This window comes from Procambarus clarkii, chromosome 33, assembly GCF_040958095.1.
Source record: "Procambarus clarkii isolate CNS0578487 chromosome 33, FALCON_Pclarkii_2.0, whole genome shotgun sequence".
NCBI classification, from domain to species: Eukaryota; Metazoa; Arthropoda; class Malacostraca; order Decapoda; family Cambaridae; genus Procambarus; species Procambarus clarkii.
The window spans coordinates 6,767,690-6,786,183 of record NC_091182.1 but is presented as its reverse complement, the minus strand read 5'-3'; the positions used below and the strand labels follow the sequence as shown (position 1 = coordinate 6,786,183).

At 45.3% G+C, this 18,494-nt stretch overlaps 1 protein-coding gene across 1 annotated transcript; it reads left to right on the top strand.

Annotated features, from left to right (window-relative positions):
- The first annotated feature begins 3,531 nt into the window (after window positions 1–3,531).
- LOC138370674 (uncharacterized) lies at window positions 3,532–8,115 on the top strand. The gene is made up of 6 exons (XM_069335293.1): window positions 3,532–3,823; window positions 4,538–5,892; window positions 6,070–6,400; window positions 6,576–6,784; window positions 7,041–7,153; window positions 7,353–8,115. Exons 1-6 carry the CDS (start codon window positions 3,532–3,534, stop codon window positions 8,113–8,115), a joined length of 3,063 nt encoding a protein of 1,020 aa, XP_069191394.1.
- The last annotated feature ends 10,379 nt before the right edge of the window (window positions 8,116–18,494 follow it).

Genomic DNA, 18,494 nt, shown 5'->3' with positions numbered 1-18,494 from the left:
GGAGACACTGATAAGGAGAATCTTAAAAAGGGATGTGCTACTTAGGGAACTGACCACGAAGAAATTACATTAAACAAGACTCAGAAAAATTATTTGAGAGAAACGTAAGGTGCCAGATTATTCTGACATCAGATTCATATATTTTGGAGGTCTTTGGGAATTATGGATTTTGCAGACTTTAACATGAAAGTTTGTCAGTTCTGAGCCGCTGGATCACAGGTGGGTGGTGGCCGCTGGATCACAGGTGGGTGGTGGCCGCTGGATCACAGGTGGGTGGTGGCCGCTGGATCACAGGTGGGTGGTGGACGCTGGATCACAGGTGGGTGGTGGCCGCTGGATCACTGATGGGGTCACTGGATCACGATGTAATGTTTTAATTACAAATAAAGCTCGGGAACATGGTGCACTATAGATTGTTTAGATCAAATAGTAGTGACCCAATATGGGTAACCATGGCACTAAAGAACTTTATCAGAAAACAGAAGGCTTAATAAAAACGAATTATGACAATTTTGATGCATAACTTCCCGGCTTGGTGCCTTCTTTTGATAATTATTATGACAAAATCTTTGTAAAAAAAATGAAACAAAACACTATGTACACTTTGCAGGACAAGCAATGAAAGCCTTCTGGGGTTTCACCAGATAGATGAAACGAAGATTACAGACAACACCTGGACATTAACAAACAAGTCAAATAACAGATGACAAAAAATTAAAATTACTAAATTCTAAGAAAGTATCAAAGACCTTTATGAATATACCAGAGCAAATCTACGTAGAATGTGAAGATGACATCCTGACAAGTTTAGTGGTTACCAGAGAGGAAATTATTAAACAAATATAAAAGGATGCTATAGCCATCACACAAGGAGGGGGGGATAGAAAGCAGTCACAGCCACGAGGTCACTTCAAGGCAGCTAAATCCCAAGGGATATCAGAGTCAGAGCTACCAGACATTGAAAATATAATGTTTATAGGAAACCTACAAAAAGTTTATAGGAAATTGTTAATTTTTACTCTGATCATCAAAGTTAAGTAAGTAGTATTTATGGGAATGTTTCTTGCAGCCCTGAATTTTTTAACTCAAAACTATAATTTTAAAGACTGCCAATCGGCCATCAAAAACTGTCTCAACTGTGAGGGAGCACACACTGCCGTCTCTATGGACTGCCACATACAACTTTAAGAAATTACGAAATTTTCACCAGCCACACCAACAACCAATCAGCCGGCGAGCGTCAACACACAGGCAACGACGTTCCCTGTGCTACCCAACTCCTCTGCTACAACGACGTCCCCACCAGACCAGGCCGCTCACCCACTGGGGGACACTGCACTTCAATGCCATTGGCACCCCTTTCACTTATCATATCAAACACGCCAACACCAACAAATTTCTTATTGCCTCAGAAGACGACCTTTTGCCTGTTTTAGGGAATCTGCTTTAAGTAAACTCGCCCAAGCTTCTCCGACTCCTGTCCTCACTATTGAACAAAAATCTAAATGCTCTGTCCTTGTACGAAATGTCGCCAGCTCTGTTCTATCAGCACCTAATACTATCTCAGGACATTTCGCACAGGAATGCTATTACTGTAATGGATATATACTCGGTGCCCAATACAAAATACCTAAAGATCCAATGTTCTTCCTCTGCAGAAGCTCAAAAACTCTTGTATCAAGGTATCAAAATCTTCAACACCAGCACTCTTCCCTATCTCATTTGTTCAGTTGACTATCTTCCTTTGCTGCAATGTTTCAAATGTTACAAATGAAAATGTAAAAGCCCACAAATTTGCTCTAAATGCTCTACAGAAGGCCATTTTTATACTCGGTGCTCTGCCCCCACCCTAAAATGCACTAATTGCCAAGGTGCTCATTCAGCAGTTGAAAAATCTTGCCCTCTGAGAAATTCTCTGAAAACTCTTCGAACCAACCAACCTCGCACTCATGCACACCCTCAATCTTCTTTAATCACCCATAACCAATCCCATCACCAAACAACATCAGCCAACTCCATAACCTATGCCAGTGTCCTTAATGCTTCCCCTCACCAGCAACATCACCACCCTACTAATGCACAACAAACTCAGTCCTCTCTACCTCTTTCCTCACCCACTACGTACACCCTACTCTCCTCTCCAGAACATGACATATGAGCGAGTCACAGCCTGCGTCCAAGCAACATATCTGCAAGCTTAAGACTATGGCCGAGAGTTCGCCGACTACCTTCCCATCTTCCTCACTGTTATGGACCCGAATCCAGCGTCAGAGCACGGAGCCATGAAATTAGTGCCATCTGTAAATCTCCAGCCGAAAACCTCGCAACATGGACAACGCCATCTAGCGAGGACGGGATATACCGGCCACAGGGGCTGGTTTCCCATCTTAATCAGCTCGTAACGTAGCCGCTGCTGACCTCTGGTGAGGTGGCGCTTAGACAGCACCGCCATCTATGGAGTGGATAGGTGGACGTTTGTGTCTAAGCCTGTAAGTGAGGTGCCCTGGAGTGTTCCTAGTACTAATGACGTGTCTGATTATAGAGTCGACCTGGGACTGCTGTATCGGACGATGGAGCAGTCTACCCAAGGCAGCCAAAGTCTCTCCACGTGTTTGCTGCAGAAGCTGTGAGTCACCCCCGGACGAACACTGTTGAGTGTGTTAGCCTGCCTGTGACGTGGCAGTACCAGGAATCGTTTTATCTGGGGGCTGGCTGGTGGAAGAGACTAGCCACTGTGGTGTGGAGAGAGGAGAGTGATCTGCGGAATCACACGAGGCTTCTGCCTAGGGCTCGCAACCCTAGTATCGGTTGTGGAGTGGCCTACACAGCAGAGCTGATCGGAACCTGCCAGCTACAGGCTGGATTTGTGGTTGAAGGCCTCCACGATGGTGCACCCAGTGGGACTGTGATTTGGCTGGCCTGTGGCTGGGGTAGATTTGCTGAGAGAATCAAAGGATTCATCGTGGGCCACGAAGAAGAGAACCAGGGCTACTCATCTTGAGCACCGTGGAGCATCCTGTGTCTTCAGAGGAAGACTAATTTGTATATAAAAAGTGTAGTTATAGCAACCCCGCGTGTGACTGATATATTTATGGTGGTGGTAGCAATATATATACAAAAGCAGTACAATTGTATCCCTTCCCCTTTAATTTAACTTGCATTATGGAACACACCCCTTGAAAGCCACTACTAACTTGGGCCCGGATACACAAACTCTAATAACATCAGAGAAGAACCCGGTTGCGACCCAATAGGGCCGTAACATAATTGGCATCCCCAGCGGGATCCGACCCCTTGTCAAGTATGTTTGACAGGGGTGGTGATGTAGCGCAATCCCTTGTAAATAATTCCCCCTGTTTGTGACTATTAGGATGTTATAAGTCCTGTGCGGTGCTCGGTGTGATTCAGTGCAATATTGCGTAGTGCGGTGCCTGGTGTAATTACGTGGAACAGTGGCAACTGAAGTGCTCGGTGCGTTAAGTGCTAAAGTGAAAGCGGTGTGTTAAGTGCTAGTGCTCCATTTAAGTGACAATGGCAGAAAAAGCGACCATCTACGATCTGGACGACGTTCAGGCCTTTCTGAACAAGGAGGACTGTCTTGCCAGATTGAAATATCTGGGGAAACAGGAACTTGTATTAGTGAGTGCCTATCTGGAGATAAAGATACGTGCCAGTGATTCCCGTGTGGAGAACTTGTCCAAGGTGCACAAGCATTTGACGGCAGAGGAGAAACAGGAAAGCGAGGCACAAATTACAAAAGAAAGTGAGGAAGTAGCTTCCACTGAAAAGGAAGATAAGGGCAGTGACATTGACAGCGATGCAGGTGAGCTGAACATAAGCTTTCTAACTGTCAGAATGCGTGCCTCGAAATAAATCGCGAGATAGAATGGAAGAAATTAGAAATGGAAAGAGAGACAAGAAAAAGAATTAGAGATGAGGCGTTTAGAATTAGAATGAGAAAGAGAAGAACGAGAAAGAGAAAGAACGAGAAAGAGAAGAGAAACGAGAGAGAGAAGAACGAGATAGGCAAGAACGACGAGACAGAGGAAAAAGAGAGACAACATGAGCTAGAAGTATTGTGATTAGGTGGTGGGAGGCAAACAATGGAAACGAGTAGTTTCGATCCGGTAAGGAACATCAAAATGGTCCCGAAGTTCAACGAGAAGGAAGTTTCGAAGTTCTTCACAGCCTTCGAGAAGGTCGCAGCCTCTTTGGAATGGCCAAAGGAGAATTGGGCCATCATGATACAGTCCGTCTTGACTGGGAAGGCCCAAATCGCTTACTCCACGTTGTCCCTTGATGACTCCGGCGACTACGACAAGGTGAAGAAGGTAGTGCTCATGGCTTACCAATTGGTACCTGAGGCTTACAGGCAGAAGTTTAGAAACTTGAAAAAGACCTCGGAGCACACGTTCACCGAATTCGCAACAATCAAGCAACGGCTTTTCCAAGAGTGGTGTGCCTCTCGGAAGGTGGAGACCAAAGAAGACCTCGAGCAGCTCATACTGTTAGAGGACTTCAAAGACTTTGTCTGGAGATCTGAAGACGTACCTAAAAGAGCAGCAGGTGGAGACCTTGAGGGCAGCAGCCACGATGGCCGAAGAATACATCCTGACACATAGGCCTTCTGCTAGGTATGTCCCGAAGACCTATTCAAGATATCCAGCCAAACATAAGCCGGAGGATAAGATTGCCCCTCGTAGTTCCGCCAAATCAACCCCAGATAGTCCTAGGAGGATTAGTCCAAAAAGGGACATAATATGTTTGACCTGTGGAAAGAAAGGACACATTGCTGTGAGGTGCCGTAGCAGTACAGGTAACAATCCACATAGGGAGATTATGCTGATAAACAGTATAGTCCCACCAACATCCACCCTAGAGAAAAGGAAAGAATTGTTCGCCCCATATACTTCCCAAGGGTATGTATCCAGTGACCACTCGGGTAAGCCGGTGGTAGTACTCAGAGACAGTGGAGCGGCTCATTCTCTGATTTTGGAAAATTCATTACCCGAAGGTATATCAGCGAATGGGATGCAGAAGGTAATCCTGGGTGGATTCCCTTCCACCTTGTACGTTGCCCCTTTGGTACAGGTGCATCTAGAATCCCAACACTTCAAAGGTGAGTGTCGGTTGGCTATGGTGGATAGTCTTCTCATAAAGGGGATTAACGTTATTTTGGCCAATGACTTAGCCCTAGGTTTGTTACCTAACTGTCCAGTAGTAGTGGAAGATCCAGTGTGTGAAGAGACCAGTCCAATTGCCGCGGTACAAACAAGATCTCAGGCTCAATTCCAGGTACCACCAGATTTAAGTACTTTGTTTGATTCTCCTCCTATCCCACAGGTTACGAGTAGCCATACACCAGTCCCGCCCGTCCTGTTGCCGGTTCCTGAACGCTGGACTCGAGCCCGTCTGATAGAAGAGCAGAGAAAGAACCCTCAGGTACAGAAGTTGGTTAACACCCTAGACTCTCCTACGAAAGGAGGTGATCTGTACGTATGGTCAAGTGATGTACTGTGTCGCCGGCATCCTCCGAAATACCCCCAGTCAACTGAGGTGGGTGAGCAGATAGTCGTCCCAGCCGTGTTCAGATCTAAGCTGTTAGAAACGGCTCATGCCGATAGATTTGCTGGACATGGTGGGGTCTCGAAGACCTTTCAACGACTAGCCAAGTGTTTCTATTGGCCGCATATGAAGAAGGACGTACGTCGCTTCTGCAAAACCTGCCACACCTGCCATATTGCAGGGAAAGCAAACAAGCCTGTCCCCAAAGCCCCTATATGCCCCATTCCATCCATAGGTGAGCCCTTCGAGCACCTCATCCTGGATATAGTAGGCCCGCTTCCACCTTCTACCTCAGGGGTGCAGTATTTGCTCACTATACTAGATCGGGTTAGTAGGTACCCAGAAGCGATCCCCCTTAAGACCATCACTGCTAAGGTCTTGGTGAAACATCTGCTCTGGTTTGTCTCGCGATATGGTCTCCCTAAGACCATTCAGACGGATCAGGGATCGAACTTTATGTCTCGTTTGTTTCACCAACAGATCGCTGACCTGGGAATCTGACAGATTACCTCCAGTGCCAACCATCCCGAGTCGCAAGGAGTTTTGGAGCGTTTTCACCAGACGCTGAAGGGCATGCTTCGGAAGTTTTGCTATGACCGGCAGAGTAAGTGGGTTGAAGACCTGCCCTATCTCCTATTTGAGGCAAGATCAGTGCCTAATGAATCACTAGGAATCTCCCCATTCGAGATTTATGGTCACTCTGTGAGGGGTCCCTTAGAAGTGGCACGAGACCATTGGCTAGACAAGGAGACCAACGAAGACGTAGTGGACTGGTTATCTACAAATAAAGGCAGGTTGTTCTCTGCATGGGAAATGGCTAAGAAAACCTTAGAGGGTACACAAAAGACCACCAAGAGCCGGTATGATAAGAGGACCAAACAAAGATTTCCTAGTAGGGATCTGGTTTTGGTATGTACACCTACAGTGACGAAGTTTGAGCGCCAAATTTGTAGGTCCTTACCAGGTCTTTAGGAATGTTACTAGTCACAATTACCTTCTTAACACTCCAGACCGCCTGAAGAAAGAAACCTTAGTTCATGTTAACATGATAAAAAAATATGAGGGTCGAGATACACTCCCAATAACCATGGTGACCACTAAAGATGACATTGCGGAGGATGAGGAGGTACTTACTCACTCAGAGATCCTACATAAATTGCAGGTGAAGTTGACATGTGGCCGAAGGAGATCAACCATCATTGCTGCAAATGATCGGAAAGTACTAGACTATCTTCAGAGATGTTCCAGGACTAACATCTGTCCTACGGCATGATGTCGTGCTGGAGGAAGGAGTCCGGCCTATAAAGCAACACCCTTACCGACTCAACCCCCTGAAGAAAAGGGTGGTGAAAGATGAGGTGGAATACATGCTGAAACACCATCTAATAGCCCCAAGCACGAGCCCATGGTCATCCCCGATACTACTAGTACCCAAACCTGGTAAGAAATACCGTTTCTGTATTGATTATCGCCAGGTGAATAAGGTCACAGTAGCTGATACCTATCCTCTCCCCAGGGTAGAGGAATGTCTCGATGCCATAGGTAAAGCTAGCTACCTGACAAAATTTGACCTGTTCAAAGGCTATTGGCAAGTTCCCCTCACGGAAAGAGCCAAACCCATATCGGCGTTTGTGACTCCTGACGGGCTGTTTGAATGTCAGGTGATGCCGTTCGGGATGAAAACCGCAGTCTCCAACTTTCAGAGGCTGATGGGCATTGTGTTGCGTGACGTAGAAAACACCTTGGTCTACATCGATGATGTGCTAATATATGATGTTAATTGGCAGGACCATCTACGTCACAGAGGATTTCTTCAAGGCCATACTCCAGTCGGGATTGGTGGTCAACCTACACAAATCTGAGTTTGCCAGAACCTCTGTTGTCTTTTTAGGTCATAAGGTTGGAGGAGGATGGATTGCGCCAAACGCCAGCAAGGTAGAGGCAATAGTCCAGTATCCTACACCAGCCACCAGGAAGGACATCTTACGTTTCCTCGGTATGGCTGGTTTCTACCGTAAGTTTGTCCCTAACTTTTCATCCATCACCGCCCCCCTGACAAATCTTTTGAAGAAGGGGGTACAACTATTGTGGAATGAGAACTGCCAGGATGCCTTTGAGAGTCTAAAGGCAATTCTAATCTCTTCTCCGATCCTCACGTCCCCGAGTTTTGAGGATAGATTTATCCTGACTGTCGACGCTTCTGACTATGGCCCGGGGGCCGTACTATCTCAGACGGATGAAAAGGGGGTGGAACATCCTGTGGCCTACCATTCTAAGAAGCTTACCCCCAGTCAGCTCAACTATTCCGTCATAGAAAAAGAAACGTTGGCCTTAATTAGTTCCGTCCAACACTTTGAGGTATATCTAACAAGTAATAGTCACCCTATATTAGTACGGACTGACCATAACCCTCTAAAGTTTCTCGCTCAGTTTAGGCAGAAGAACCTCAGACTCACCAGATGGAGTCTGCATCTGCAACAGTATCCCCTCCACATCGAGCACATGAAAGGAGTGGATAACGTGGTAGCTGACGCATTGTCCCGCATCTAGACCACTAACTAATTTGGTTTGTTTACTTTGTGTTTTTTTTTTTTTGAAACCTAAACCAAATTCTTTTGGTGGGGAGGTGTTACGGACCCGAATCCAGCATCAGAGCACGGAGCCATGAAATTAGCGCCATCTGTAAATCGCCAGCCGAAAACCCTGCAACATGGACAACGCCATCTAGCGAGGACGGGATATACCGGCCACAGGGGCTGGTTTCCCGTCTTAATCAGCTCGTAACATAGCCGCTGCTGACCTCTGGTGAGGTGGCGCTTAGACAGCAATGCCATCTATGGAGTGGATAGGTGGACGTTTGTGTCTAAGCCTGTAAGTGAGGTGCCCTAGAGTGTCCCTAGTACTAATAACGTGTCTGATTACAGAGTCGACCTGGGACTACTGTATTGGACAATGGGGCAGTCTACCCAAGGCAGCCAAAGACTTTCCACGTGTTTGATGCAAAAGCTGTGAGTCACCCCCGGACGAACACTGTTGAGTGTGTTAGCCTGCTTGTGATGTGGCAGTACCAGGAATCGTTTTATCTGGGGGCTGGCTGGTGGAAGAGACTAGCCATTGTGGTGCGGAGAGAGGAGAGTGATTTATAGAATCACACGAGGCTCCTGCCTAGGGCTCGCAACTCTAGTATCGGTCGTGGAGTGGCCTACACAGCGGAGCTGATCGGAACCTGCCAGCTACAGGCTGGATTTGTGGTTGAAGGCCTCCACGACGGTGCACCCAGTGGGACTGTGATTTGGCTGGCCTGTGGCCGGGGTAGATTTGCCGAGAGAATCAAAGGATTCATCGTGGGCCACGAAAAAGAGAACCAGGGCTACTCATCTTGAGCACCATGGAGCATCCTGTGTCTTCAGAGGAAGACTATTTTGTATATAATAAGTGTAGTTATAGCAACCCCACGTGTAACCGATATATTTATGGTGGTGGTAGCAATATATATACAAAAGCAGTACATTTGTATCCCTTCCCCTTTAATTTAACTTGCGTTACGGAACACACCCCTTGAAAGCCACTACTAACTTGTGGCCGGATACCCAAACTCTAATAACATCAAAGAAGAACCAGGTTGCGACCCAATAGGGTCGTAACACTCACCCACAATGGCCATCCTAGTATTTCTGTACCTCCTCCACACCTCTTGCACTCTTGTTCCTTTCGCCCCCTCCCCCCCGGTGCATACTCTGACACAACATCTATATATTCGAACCTCTATTGGAATCAGACCCAACTATGGGATGGGTCAACCCAAGTATCGCATTTCCAAAAGGATCGCCCTTGTTGGAATAGATGGACGCCGAAAGAATATTCTTGAAAACATCTTAACTTATTAAACCAAAATTATAAGTTAGAAGAAAGACAAATGGGATCTATATGCAAAACCTCTACCAGACAAATATTTTAAGTAAAACCGAAGATATTTGTAGTTGTATAAAAGTCGCAGTTTTCATCATTCGTCGAGCTTGAAACCCGCAGCATTCATCTCGGAACAATGCCTATTTCACGCAGATTCCTCAATAAACGTAAGAGTTTATGTCGCAAGATAAAAAATAAGCTTCATTTTAAATATCTTACTATGGGCATATTTCAATTTAAAAAGAATATACGTGTACTTTTATAATAGCTGAGCTCCGACCCCGGACAGATCGATCGACGGAGCAGCTAACTTTCAGAAAAATGTTTATTTCCTGTAAATTTGTAAATAATCGTAAATTTTTTAAATGCCTTAAAAAAGATAGGAATATGAGACTCATTTTAAACACTTTATCATAGACATAATTAAAGTTCTAATGAAGATTCTTGTGTTTTAATAATTGCCGTGCTCCGACCCTCAAACAGACTGATCGACAGAGCAACTCTCTCTCAGACCAATTTTTATTTCAAGTAAATTCGTTAATATACACAAAAGTTTTATATATCTTAAGATAGATAGATATATAAGCTTAATTTTAAATACATTACAATAGACATTTAAAGTTCAAGTGAAAATACATGTTTTTATAGTGGCTTTCAGCAGCTTGTCGGGCATGGAGTGCAGACGCATACGCACTTGCCGATATATTGTGTAATTAACACAGATACGCCAATAAAACCAAAAATCTTATATGCCTCCAGAAAGACTGAGCTATAATCGTTATTATGAGTGCACCAAAGGAAATTTATCTTGGAGACCAAAGATAAAGCAATTTTAATTATGTTTCGACTCTCGCCCGGGCGGGAGATGAGGCGACTCTCGCCCGGGCGGGAGATGAGGCGACTCTCGCCCGGGCGGGAGATGAGGCGACTCTCGCCCGGGCGGGAGATGAGGCGACTCTCGCCCGGGCGGGAGATGAGGCGACTCTCGCCCGGGCGGGAGATGAGGCGACTCTCGCCCGGGCGGGAGATGAGGCGACTCTCGCCCGGGCGGGAGATGAGGCGACTCTCGCCCGGGCGGGAGTTGAGGCGACTCTCGCCCGGGCGGGAGATGTGGCGACTCTCGCCCGGGCGGGAGATGTGGCGACTCTCGCCCGGGCGGGAGATGTGGCGACTCTCGCCCGGGCGGGAGATGAGGCGACTCTCGCCCGGGCGGGAGATGAGGCGACTCTCGCCCGGGCGGGAGATGTGGCGACTCTCGCCCGGGCGGGAGATGTGGCGACTCTCGCCCGGGCGGGAGATGAGGCGACTCTCGCCCGGGCGGGAGATGAGGCGACTCTCGCCCCATCTATTAGAGATTGTCCACCTAAAGACCCAAAGCTACTCAAACCCTCCTAGCATTACGTAGGTAATGAAGTAATATGGTATATATACTCACTATAATGTTGGTGCTTGATGCAGAACATGAGAAAACATAATTTTACTCTGAAAAAATACATCTTTTCATAACAAAATAAGATGTAAATATGTAATATCAAAGGAAGTCGATGGTCCAAGCAACAATGTCGTGGAGGGACTTATCCAAGTTATATTGTTGTCTGGAAGTGTTTGCTGGCATATCAACCTTCTGTACACAGTGATCCAGTCGTCGCACTTCTCTGCTCAAATTATCGCAAATTTAATTTATGATAACAAGTAGAATGCGTATTTTTAATCAAATCTAACAATCTTTAACGTTTTCTGGCTAGTTATTTAAAAATGCATGGCTGGAAGTTAAATCAACTCCATAAAACAATATTTTTGTTATAGATAATAATCGTTATTTGTTGGTATGCGTTCGCTCCTTAAACTATCATGTACTGTACTTATGTAAAATCTCCCCGTTTCTTCGCACATGGAACACACAACCTTACAGGCTCTCTGATTTACTGTTTACGAGAGATTCACAAATAAAGCTTATGACTCTACATGTTATCAAAAAGGCAGTGACGAAGTCATTTTTGCGTTTTAATCACAGAGATTAGATCTTATTGAAATAGTAAAGATTCATATTTTAAAGAAGGTTTCTTGACCGTCGCTATCCTTATCGATAGGAACTAACTTGTTTTTTGTTTTTATTAACAAGCTTATGTATACACAGCAATGTGCTGCTACCCTACTCTAAATGAAAGATTAAACAGTGTGTATCAAAAACTAGCTATAAGTTCATCTAATATTCCCATCTCACAGGATGGTTAGTTATACATGAAATCAGGGGATAAAATACCAGTTTCAATACAAAAAAAATATCAACTCTTACTAACAATCAGGTAAGAACATAAAATGTAAGGCTGATCTATTAGCCTCCATTAGCAAAATCTGGGTATAGCATAAGAATATCTTCCAATATTCCTACGTGTATGAAGTAATTACAGAGCTCAAAGTATCTCATACCATTTTGTGTAAAGTCACTTTTAACAGGGCAATCACAGATATAGTGTTGGTGAGTATGTCCCAGCTCTTGTTCACATAGTTTACAATTAGAATGTTCACCATTGGGGCCATTCTTTACGTGCAACCACCTGCTATAGATATCGATATCCTAACCAAATTCTGGCAATTACAATGTCACACTGTCATTGTGACACTAGTGGATGTTTTATGCTGTCCGTTCATATAATTCTCGATTCTAAACATGTTTAGTTAGTTTAGTTCCTTTATTATGCACCCCATACCCATCTTGTGGGCGGTAGTGGAAAGGGTTACAGAGGCACAAACATATCATAGCTCTTTATACTCCTCCTTTCTGGCTTTTGTCTGTCAGTGACTGCTCTTCTGTCTTCTCTAATTACCTAAAATATTGCGAATATTGCAGGAGAGATTGGAATACCCATATCCAACTCAATTTCAGGCTTATCATGTGTAGTTTTAGCTGCCTTGTTTGTGTCATCAATCTGGACAACACCTATATGAGAAGGTATCCATACAAATGAGACTTTGAAACTCCTACTCTTTGCAATAATAATGTTTATAATAAATGTTATAACTACAACCTGCTGAAGATCAATGTTAATTTTATCTACATAATGTAATAAACGAAAAGTTTTCTGTCAACAGAAAGGCAGAAATATAAGCTACACTTTAAATACTTTGTCACAAATATATCTGAAGTGAGAGCGAAGATATATGTATTTGTATAGATATGATATTGTACAGTTACTTGATAGCTTACTCTAAGAATGTGAAGTCCTTCACACCAGCCAATAAATTGTGTAATATATTTCCATATATGCTAATTAACCTTAAAATCTATATTTCAGAAGGAAGGAAGATGTAGACGTTAATGTGACAACATTTCAAGATATTTCTCAAGTTAAATAATACCACCCTATCGCCGGTGTCCCGACACATGAAAACTACCTAGGTATCACTGGCCAGCCAGGCGGAGATCACAGGTTTCACAATACTGATAAATTATGTAACTCACAGAGATGCGTTGATAAACATTAATGTTTTATATTTTATTAAAAATACAGATATAAACTTTGTTTCATACGTTAAAAATAACTATTTCAGTAAATATAATATAAGCATATTATGTATTGTATATGCTGAATTATAAATGTACGTGTTATTAACACACATCCAGTGTGTTAATTTTATATAAACACAGTATACATCCAGTGTATATCATATAACAAAAGCAAACTAAGGTGGAGGACTTGAGCTGAATCCTGAACTCTTTGTTCCTATGTTTAAATACGACAGTTTTAAATTTCATGTAAAGTGATTTGTTAACAGTAACATTGTTGTATCACTGGAGTGTCTCAAGTGTAATATATTTATATTGACCTTATATCTAGGACTATTGCAATATACAGGGAAGAAAGAGATCAGCACCAGAAGGGTGTTGCACGAGCTAGCGATGGTGGTTTGAAATGGCAGGGAATTCTCGTTATCCTGTTGACCCTTAATGTGTTCAAGCTCCTGGAAGACGATGTGCTGACCGCTCACCTACGCTTTGGGGTGTGTGAAAATGATATGGCTAAAGCACTGGATTCCCGGAAGATCTGATTCGTCACTTACGGAAAATGCAGAAGACTGGTGTTTACAGTGATATAGAAATATTAACTAGTGACGGTATTAGATTCCCAGCTCACTGCGCAATACTGCAACCCATCCTCGACTCAAGTCCATTACATCCATCGTTCGACCCCTCAGACGCATTCATAAATTTTTACATGCTATTCATTCAAAACGGAAATTCTCAAATATTAATTTATATTAAAATATATTAACATTGTGCAAATATAGGCATAGGTTAGGTAAGATTTTTAGGTTCTGTTGGTGATTATTTGTATTTTTAGTCCGTGGGTGAAGCATTTACTTCACTAATGCACTAATTAATTCAAAAATGAAAGTCAACTTTGATATCAAATCAGCTGTCAGGATAGATGAAAACAGTCCCTGTAGAACAAGGCAAATGCTCTTCATCTCTATAATCCCGCTGCTAAGTATAACCTCATCCAAACAGCAGCTCGCAAAAATCAAACTTCTGTCAATGAGTGCCTTACAAAGCAGCGTAGATCCCTCCTCCACAGGCTGCATATAATTCGCAAACAAACCCAAATCTTATAAAACAGTGTTACACTGGGAATGGAACGATCATTGTAAAGAAAGAAAAGAACAGTCAAGAAAAAAGTGTTAACAACACCTAACGAATTTCTTTAATGACTGACGTAACTGAAAACCAGCATTCTTCCAATATCATTACTGAAATCTCATATCTAATATCAAACCAGACCAATATCAAGTCTACCTATACTTTCAAAAATTTGAAAAAAATTATTTGCAAACAGCTTGACTCCTACTTTGTAAAACAACTTATTCAAGTCCCTGCCAGTTTGGCTTCCATTCCCAAAAAGAGTACCAATGATGCCATTATTAGTCTGCGAGAGTCTGGCCCTAGCTTCGGTACGGGGCGGACGTGTTGAATCGGCGCTCCAGCAGTTGGTGGTGTTTGCCCGTTTCGGCTTGTTGGGGGCGGGTGTGTCTCTGCTCGCCTGTGCTGACGTGGCGTTCCGATGGGGGTCCCTCTACCCCCTGTCGTCCGGGCTCAGTCTGTGGGACTAGAGTTCTCTGTGCGGGCTGGTTACAGGGAGATTGCCCTGGCTTGTGAAATGCTCTCTGTCCCTGTGTTTGCGATTTATGGGGTCGAGTTGGTTATGGCCCGTAGGGCAATTGTGAAGTTATCAGAGGAGGTGGCGTATCGCGATTTTCTCCGGCGATACGAGGGGCGGACACTGCCTCTGCCGGATGGTGCGGGCACTGTAACACTCTCTCGGATAGAAGTGGTGCATTTACTTACATCAGTGTGCATGGGGCTCCCTTGGAGTTTCCAGAGGCTCTGCTACGGCGGTATTTCGGCCGGTTTGGCGCAGTTGTTAGTGTGAGTGAACGTGGTGTCTTCTAGTCCTCTTAAGGGTGTGAGGTCTAACATTTGCACCCTGGGCATGAGACTCCGGACGGATATTCCGTCCTCTGTGCGCCTTATGGGGTACAACGTTCGGGTGTTTTACGCCCGTCAGCCGCGGACGTGTTATCGTTGTGGTCTTTTGGGCCATCAGGCAGCTGACTGTTCTGCGCCTCCTGTTGCCCCAGTGAATCTCTTCAGTGAGGAGGATTTTCCGCCCCTTCCTGTGGGGGATGATTCGGTGGGTATGGACGTCTCTTCGGCTGAGGAGGTGCCCTCTGTAGCAGCTGTTGCTCCGCCTGTTGCGCCCCCTGTTGTTGCCGCATCTCCTCCGGAGGTTGGGTCCTCGCCTAGTGCCCCGGCTGGTGTCCCTGAGCCTCTTCCGCCTGCCGTTTGCTCGGACCACTCGTCTTCCAGTTCTTCCTCTGCTGTGTTTGTCCCGGCTGTGCTGGGAGCTGAGGTGGATCCGGCATTCCCTCCTGTGCCTGGCCTGGTGCCCCGTGTGGTTGAGGAGGCTGCCGTGCGTCGGTTCGCTCGGTTGATGCTGTGCGGGTCACTGAGTCTGCCTCCGGGTCTGATGATGTGCGGCTCGAGCCTAAGCGTTCCCGGCGTTCTTCTGCGTGGGCTGAAGTTGGCGAATTCGACGAGTGTCGTCCTTCCGTTGACGGTGGGGTGGCTCCGGATGTGGTGCACACTACGGTGGTGGCGGAGGTACACTTGCCTGAGGATGCCGGTGCCGGCGTTTCGGCCTCAACTTCTGGTCCGGTGTCCGAGGGTCCTGCTTCAGGTGCGTTGCTGCGTCGGATGGCTCCGGTTCTTCGTGGGCGGTGGTTCCCCCTGCTGTAGTTGGTGGTGAGCGGGGTGGCCTGGTGGTGATGTTGAGAAAGGATGCTCGCTCTGGATGTTCTGTGGCCCCTTCCTCGTTACCCGTTTCCTCGGCTGCGGTCTTGCCGCCTCTTCCGTTTCCTGCAGTCCCTTCCGTGTCTCCTGCGGTATCCGTGGAAGTGCTCTCGTCTCAGCGTCCGGCCCCTGCTCCGATGGCGAAGGCGTGGCAGGCTCGGCGACCCTCGTCCGCTTCTCCGGTGTCTGCTTCCTCGAAGGGCGTGGTTGGCGTTCCCCAGCCTCGTTATGCGACTTGCGTCAGTGACCTTAGGCGTTGGCCGATGCCGCCAGATATAGATGCTCTCGAGTTTATGATACCCGCTCGAGAGCGGGGGATCAAAAACCCTACTGACCTTGAAGATCTAGTCTGGGAAGCTTACAAGGCGAAATATCCTCGTGATCTTTTCCCGGAGAAGTACATTTCTCACGAGGTTCCTCGCAAGTGATTTCTATGTATTTTGTGTTGCCTGGTTGTGAGGTGTGTATGTGAGTGGGTGGGGTGGGTATTGTTTCCCGGTTCCTGCGTGCTCCGGTTTGTATTGTGGGTTTTCTTGTATGGATGTCGTGTGCGCTTGTTTGTCATATTGTGTGCCCTTCAGGCTGTTGGGGTGTGCTCTTTGTTATGTGTGCATTATGTGTTTGAGAGGTTAGACTTGTTTTGTATGTTTCTCGCCTCTGTTTCCCTTATGTTTGTATTACGCTGTGTTTATATTTGTGTTATGTTTGTATATGCATTTTTGTTTTGTGATCAGCCCTTCTGGCTGATCTTCTCTTGATTTGTTCCTTTGTCATTGTACATATGTGTGCTTTGTACTTTTGTTCTATGTTATATTTGTTCTGTTTTTATTGTACATTATACGCATGCTTGCATGTAAAAATAAAAATAAAAAAAAATAAAAAAATTATTAGTCTGCTTAATATAATTTGCACATCCTTTAACAAATATGAGTTCCAACTGGCCTCTTTATTGACCTGAGAAAGGCCTTTGATTATGTAAATCATAACTACCTCTTACTTATACTTCACCACTATGGTATTCGAGGCCTTGCTCTGGACTATTTTCGTTCCAATCTCGGTGACCAATATATATCACCAATATATATATATATGGCACAACTCTCCTAAACACGAGAGTCAAGTATACAACTTTAGAACACTTTCCCACCAGGAGACTCGAACCCTAGCCAGCACAGAAGCCTTCCAGCAACTGGCATAACAGGTACGCCTTAACCCTCTCCACCACCTGCTCAGACCCTTAAAAGAGATGGTAATTTCGGAGTATTTAAATACCACAAAGATCAACACCTCCCAAGAGCACCAGAGCAAGTGAGGGGTCATTTAGACGTTAATTTCATCAAGTCCCTGTTAATATGGGAAGACACAGTGTCTCTGCTTAAGGCACAACTCTCCTAAACACGAGAGTCAAGTATACAACTTTAGAACACTTTCCCACCAGGAGACTCGAACCCTAGCCAGCACAGAAGCCTTCCAGCAACTGGCATAACAGGTACGCCTTAACCCTCTCCACCACCTGCTCAGACCCTTAAAAGAGATGGTAATTTCGGAGTATTTAAATACCACAAAGATCAACACCTCCCAAGAGCACCAGAGCAAGTGAGGGGTCATTTAGACGTTAATTTCATCAAGTCCCTGTTAATATGGGAAGACACAGTGTCTCTGCTTAAGGCACAACTCTCCTAAACACGAGAGTCAAGTATACAACTTTAGAACACTTTCCCACCAGGAGACTCGAACCCTAGCCAGCACAGAAGCCTTCCAGCAACTGGCATAACAGGTACGCCTTAACCCTCTCCACCACCTGCTCAGACCCTTAAAAGAGATGGTAATTTCGGAGTATTTAAATACCACAAAGATCAACACCTCCCAAGAGCACCAGAGCAAGTGAGGGGTCATTTAGACGTTAATTTCATCAAGTCCCTGTTAATATGGGAAGACACAGTGTCTCTGCTTAAGGCACAACTCTCCTAAACACGAGAGTCAAGTATACAACTTTAGAACACTTTCCCACCAGGAGACTCGAACCCTAGCCAGCACAGAAGCCTTCCAGCAACTGGCATAACAGGTATGCCTTAACCCTCTCCACCACCTGCTCAGACCCTTAAAAGAGATGGTAATTTCGGAGTATTTAAATACCACAAAGATCAACACCTCCCAAGAGCACCAGAGCAAGTGAGGGGTCATTTAGACGTTAATTTCATCAAGTCCCTGTTAATATGGGAAAACACAGTGTCTCTGCTTAAGGCACAACTCTCCTAAACACGAGAGTCAAGTATACAACTTTAGAACACTTTCCCACCAGGAGACTCGAACCCTAGCCAGCACAGAAGCCTTCCAGCAACTGGCATAACAGGTACGCCTTAACCCTCTCCACCACCTGCTCAGACCCTTAAAAGAGATGGTAATTTCGGAGTATTTAAATACCACAAAGATCAACACCTCCCAAGAGCACCAGAGCAAGTGAGGGGTCATTTAGACGTTAATTTCATCAAGTCCCTGTTAATATGGGAAGACACAGTGTCTCTGCTTAAGGCACAACTCTCCTAAACACGAGAGTCAAGTATACAACTTTAGAACACTTTCCCACCAGGAGACTCGAACCCTAGCCAGCACAGAAGCCTTCCAGCAACTGGCATAACAGGTACGCCTTAACCCTCTCCACCACCTGCTC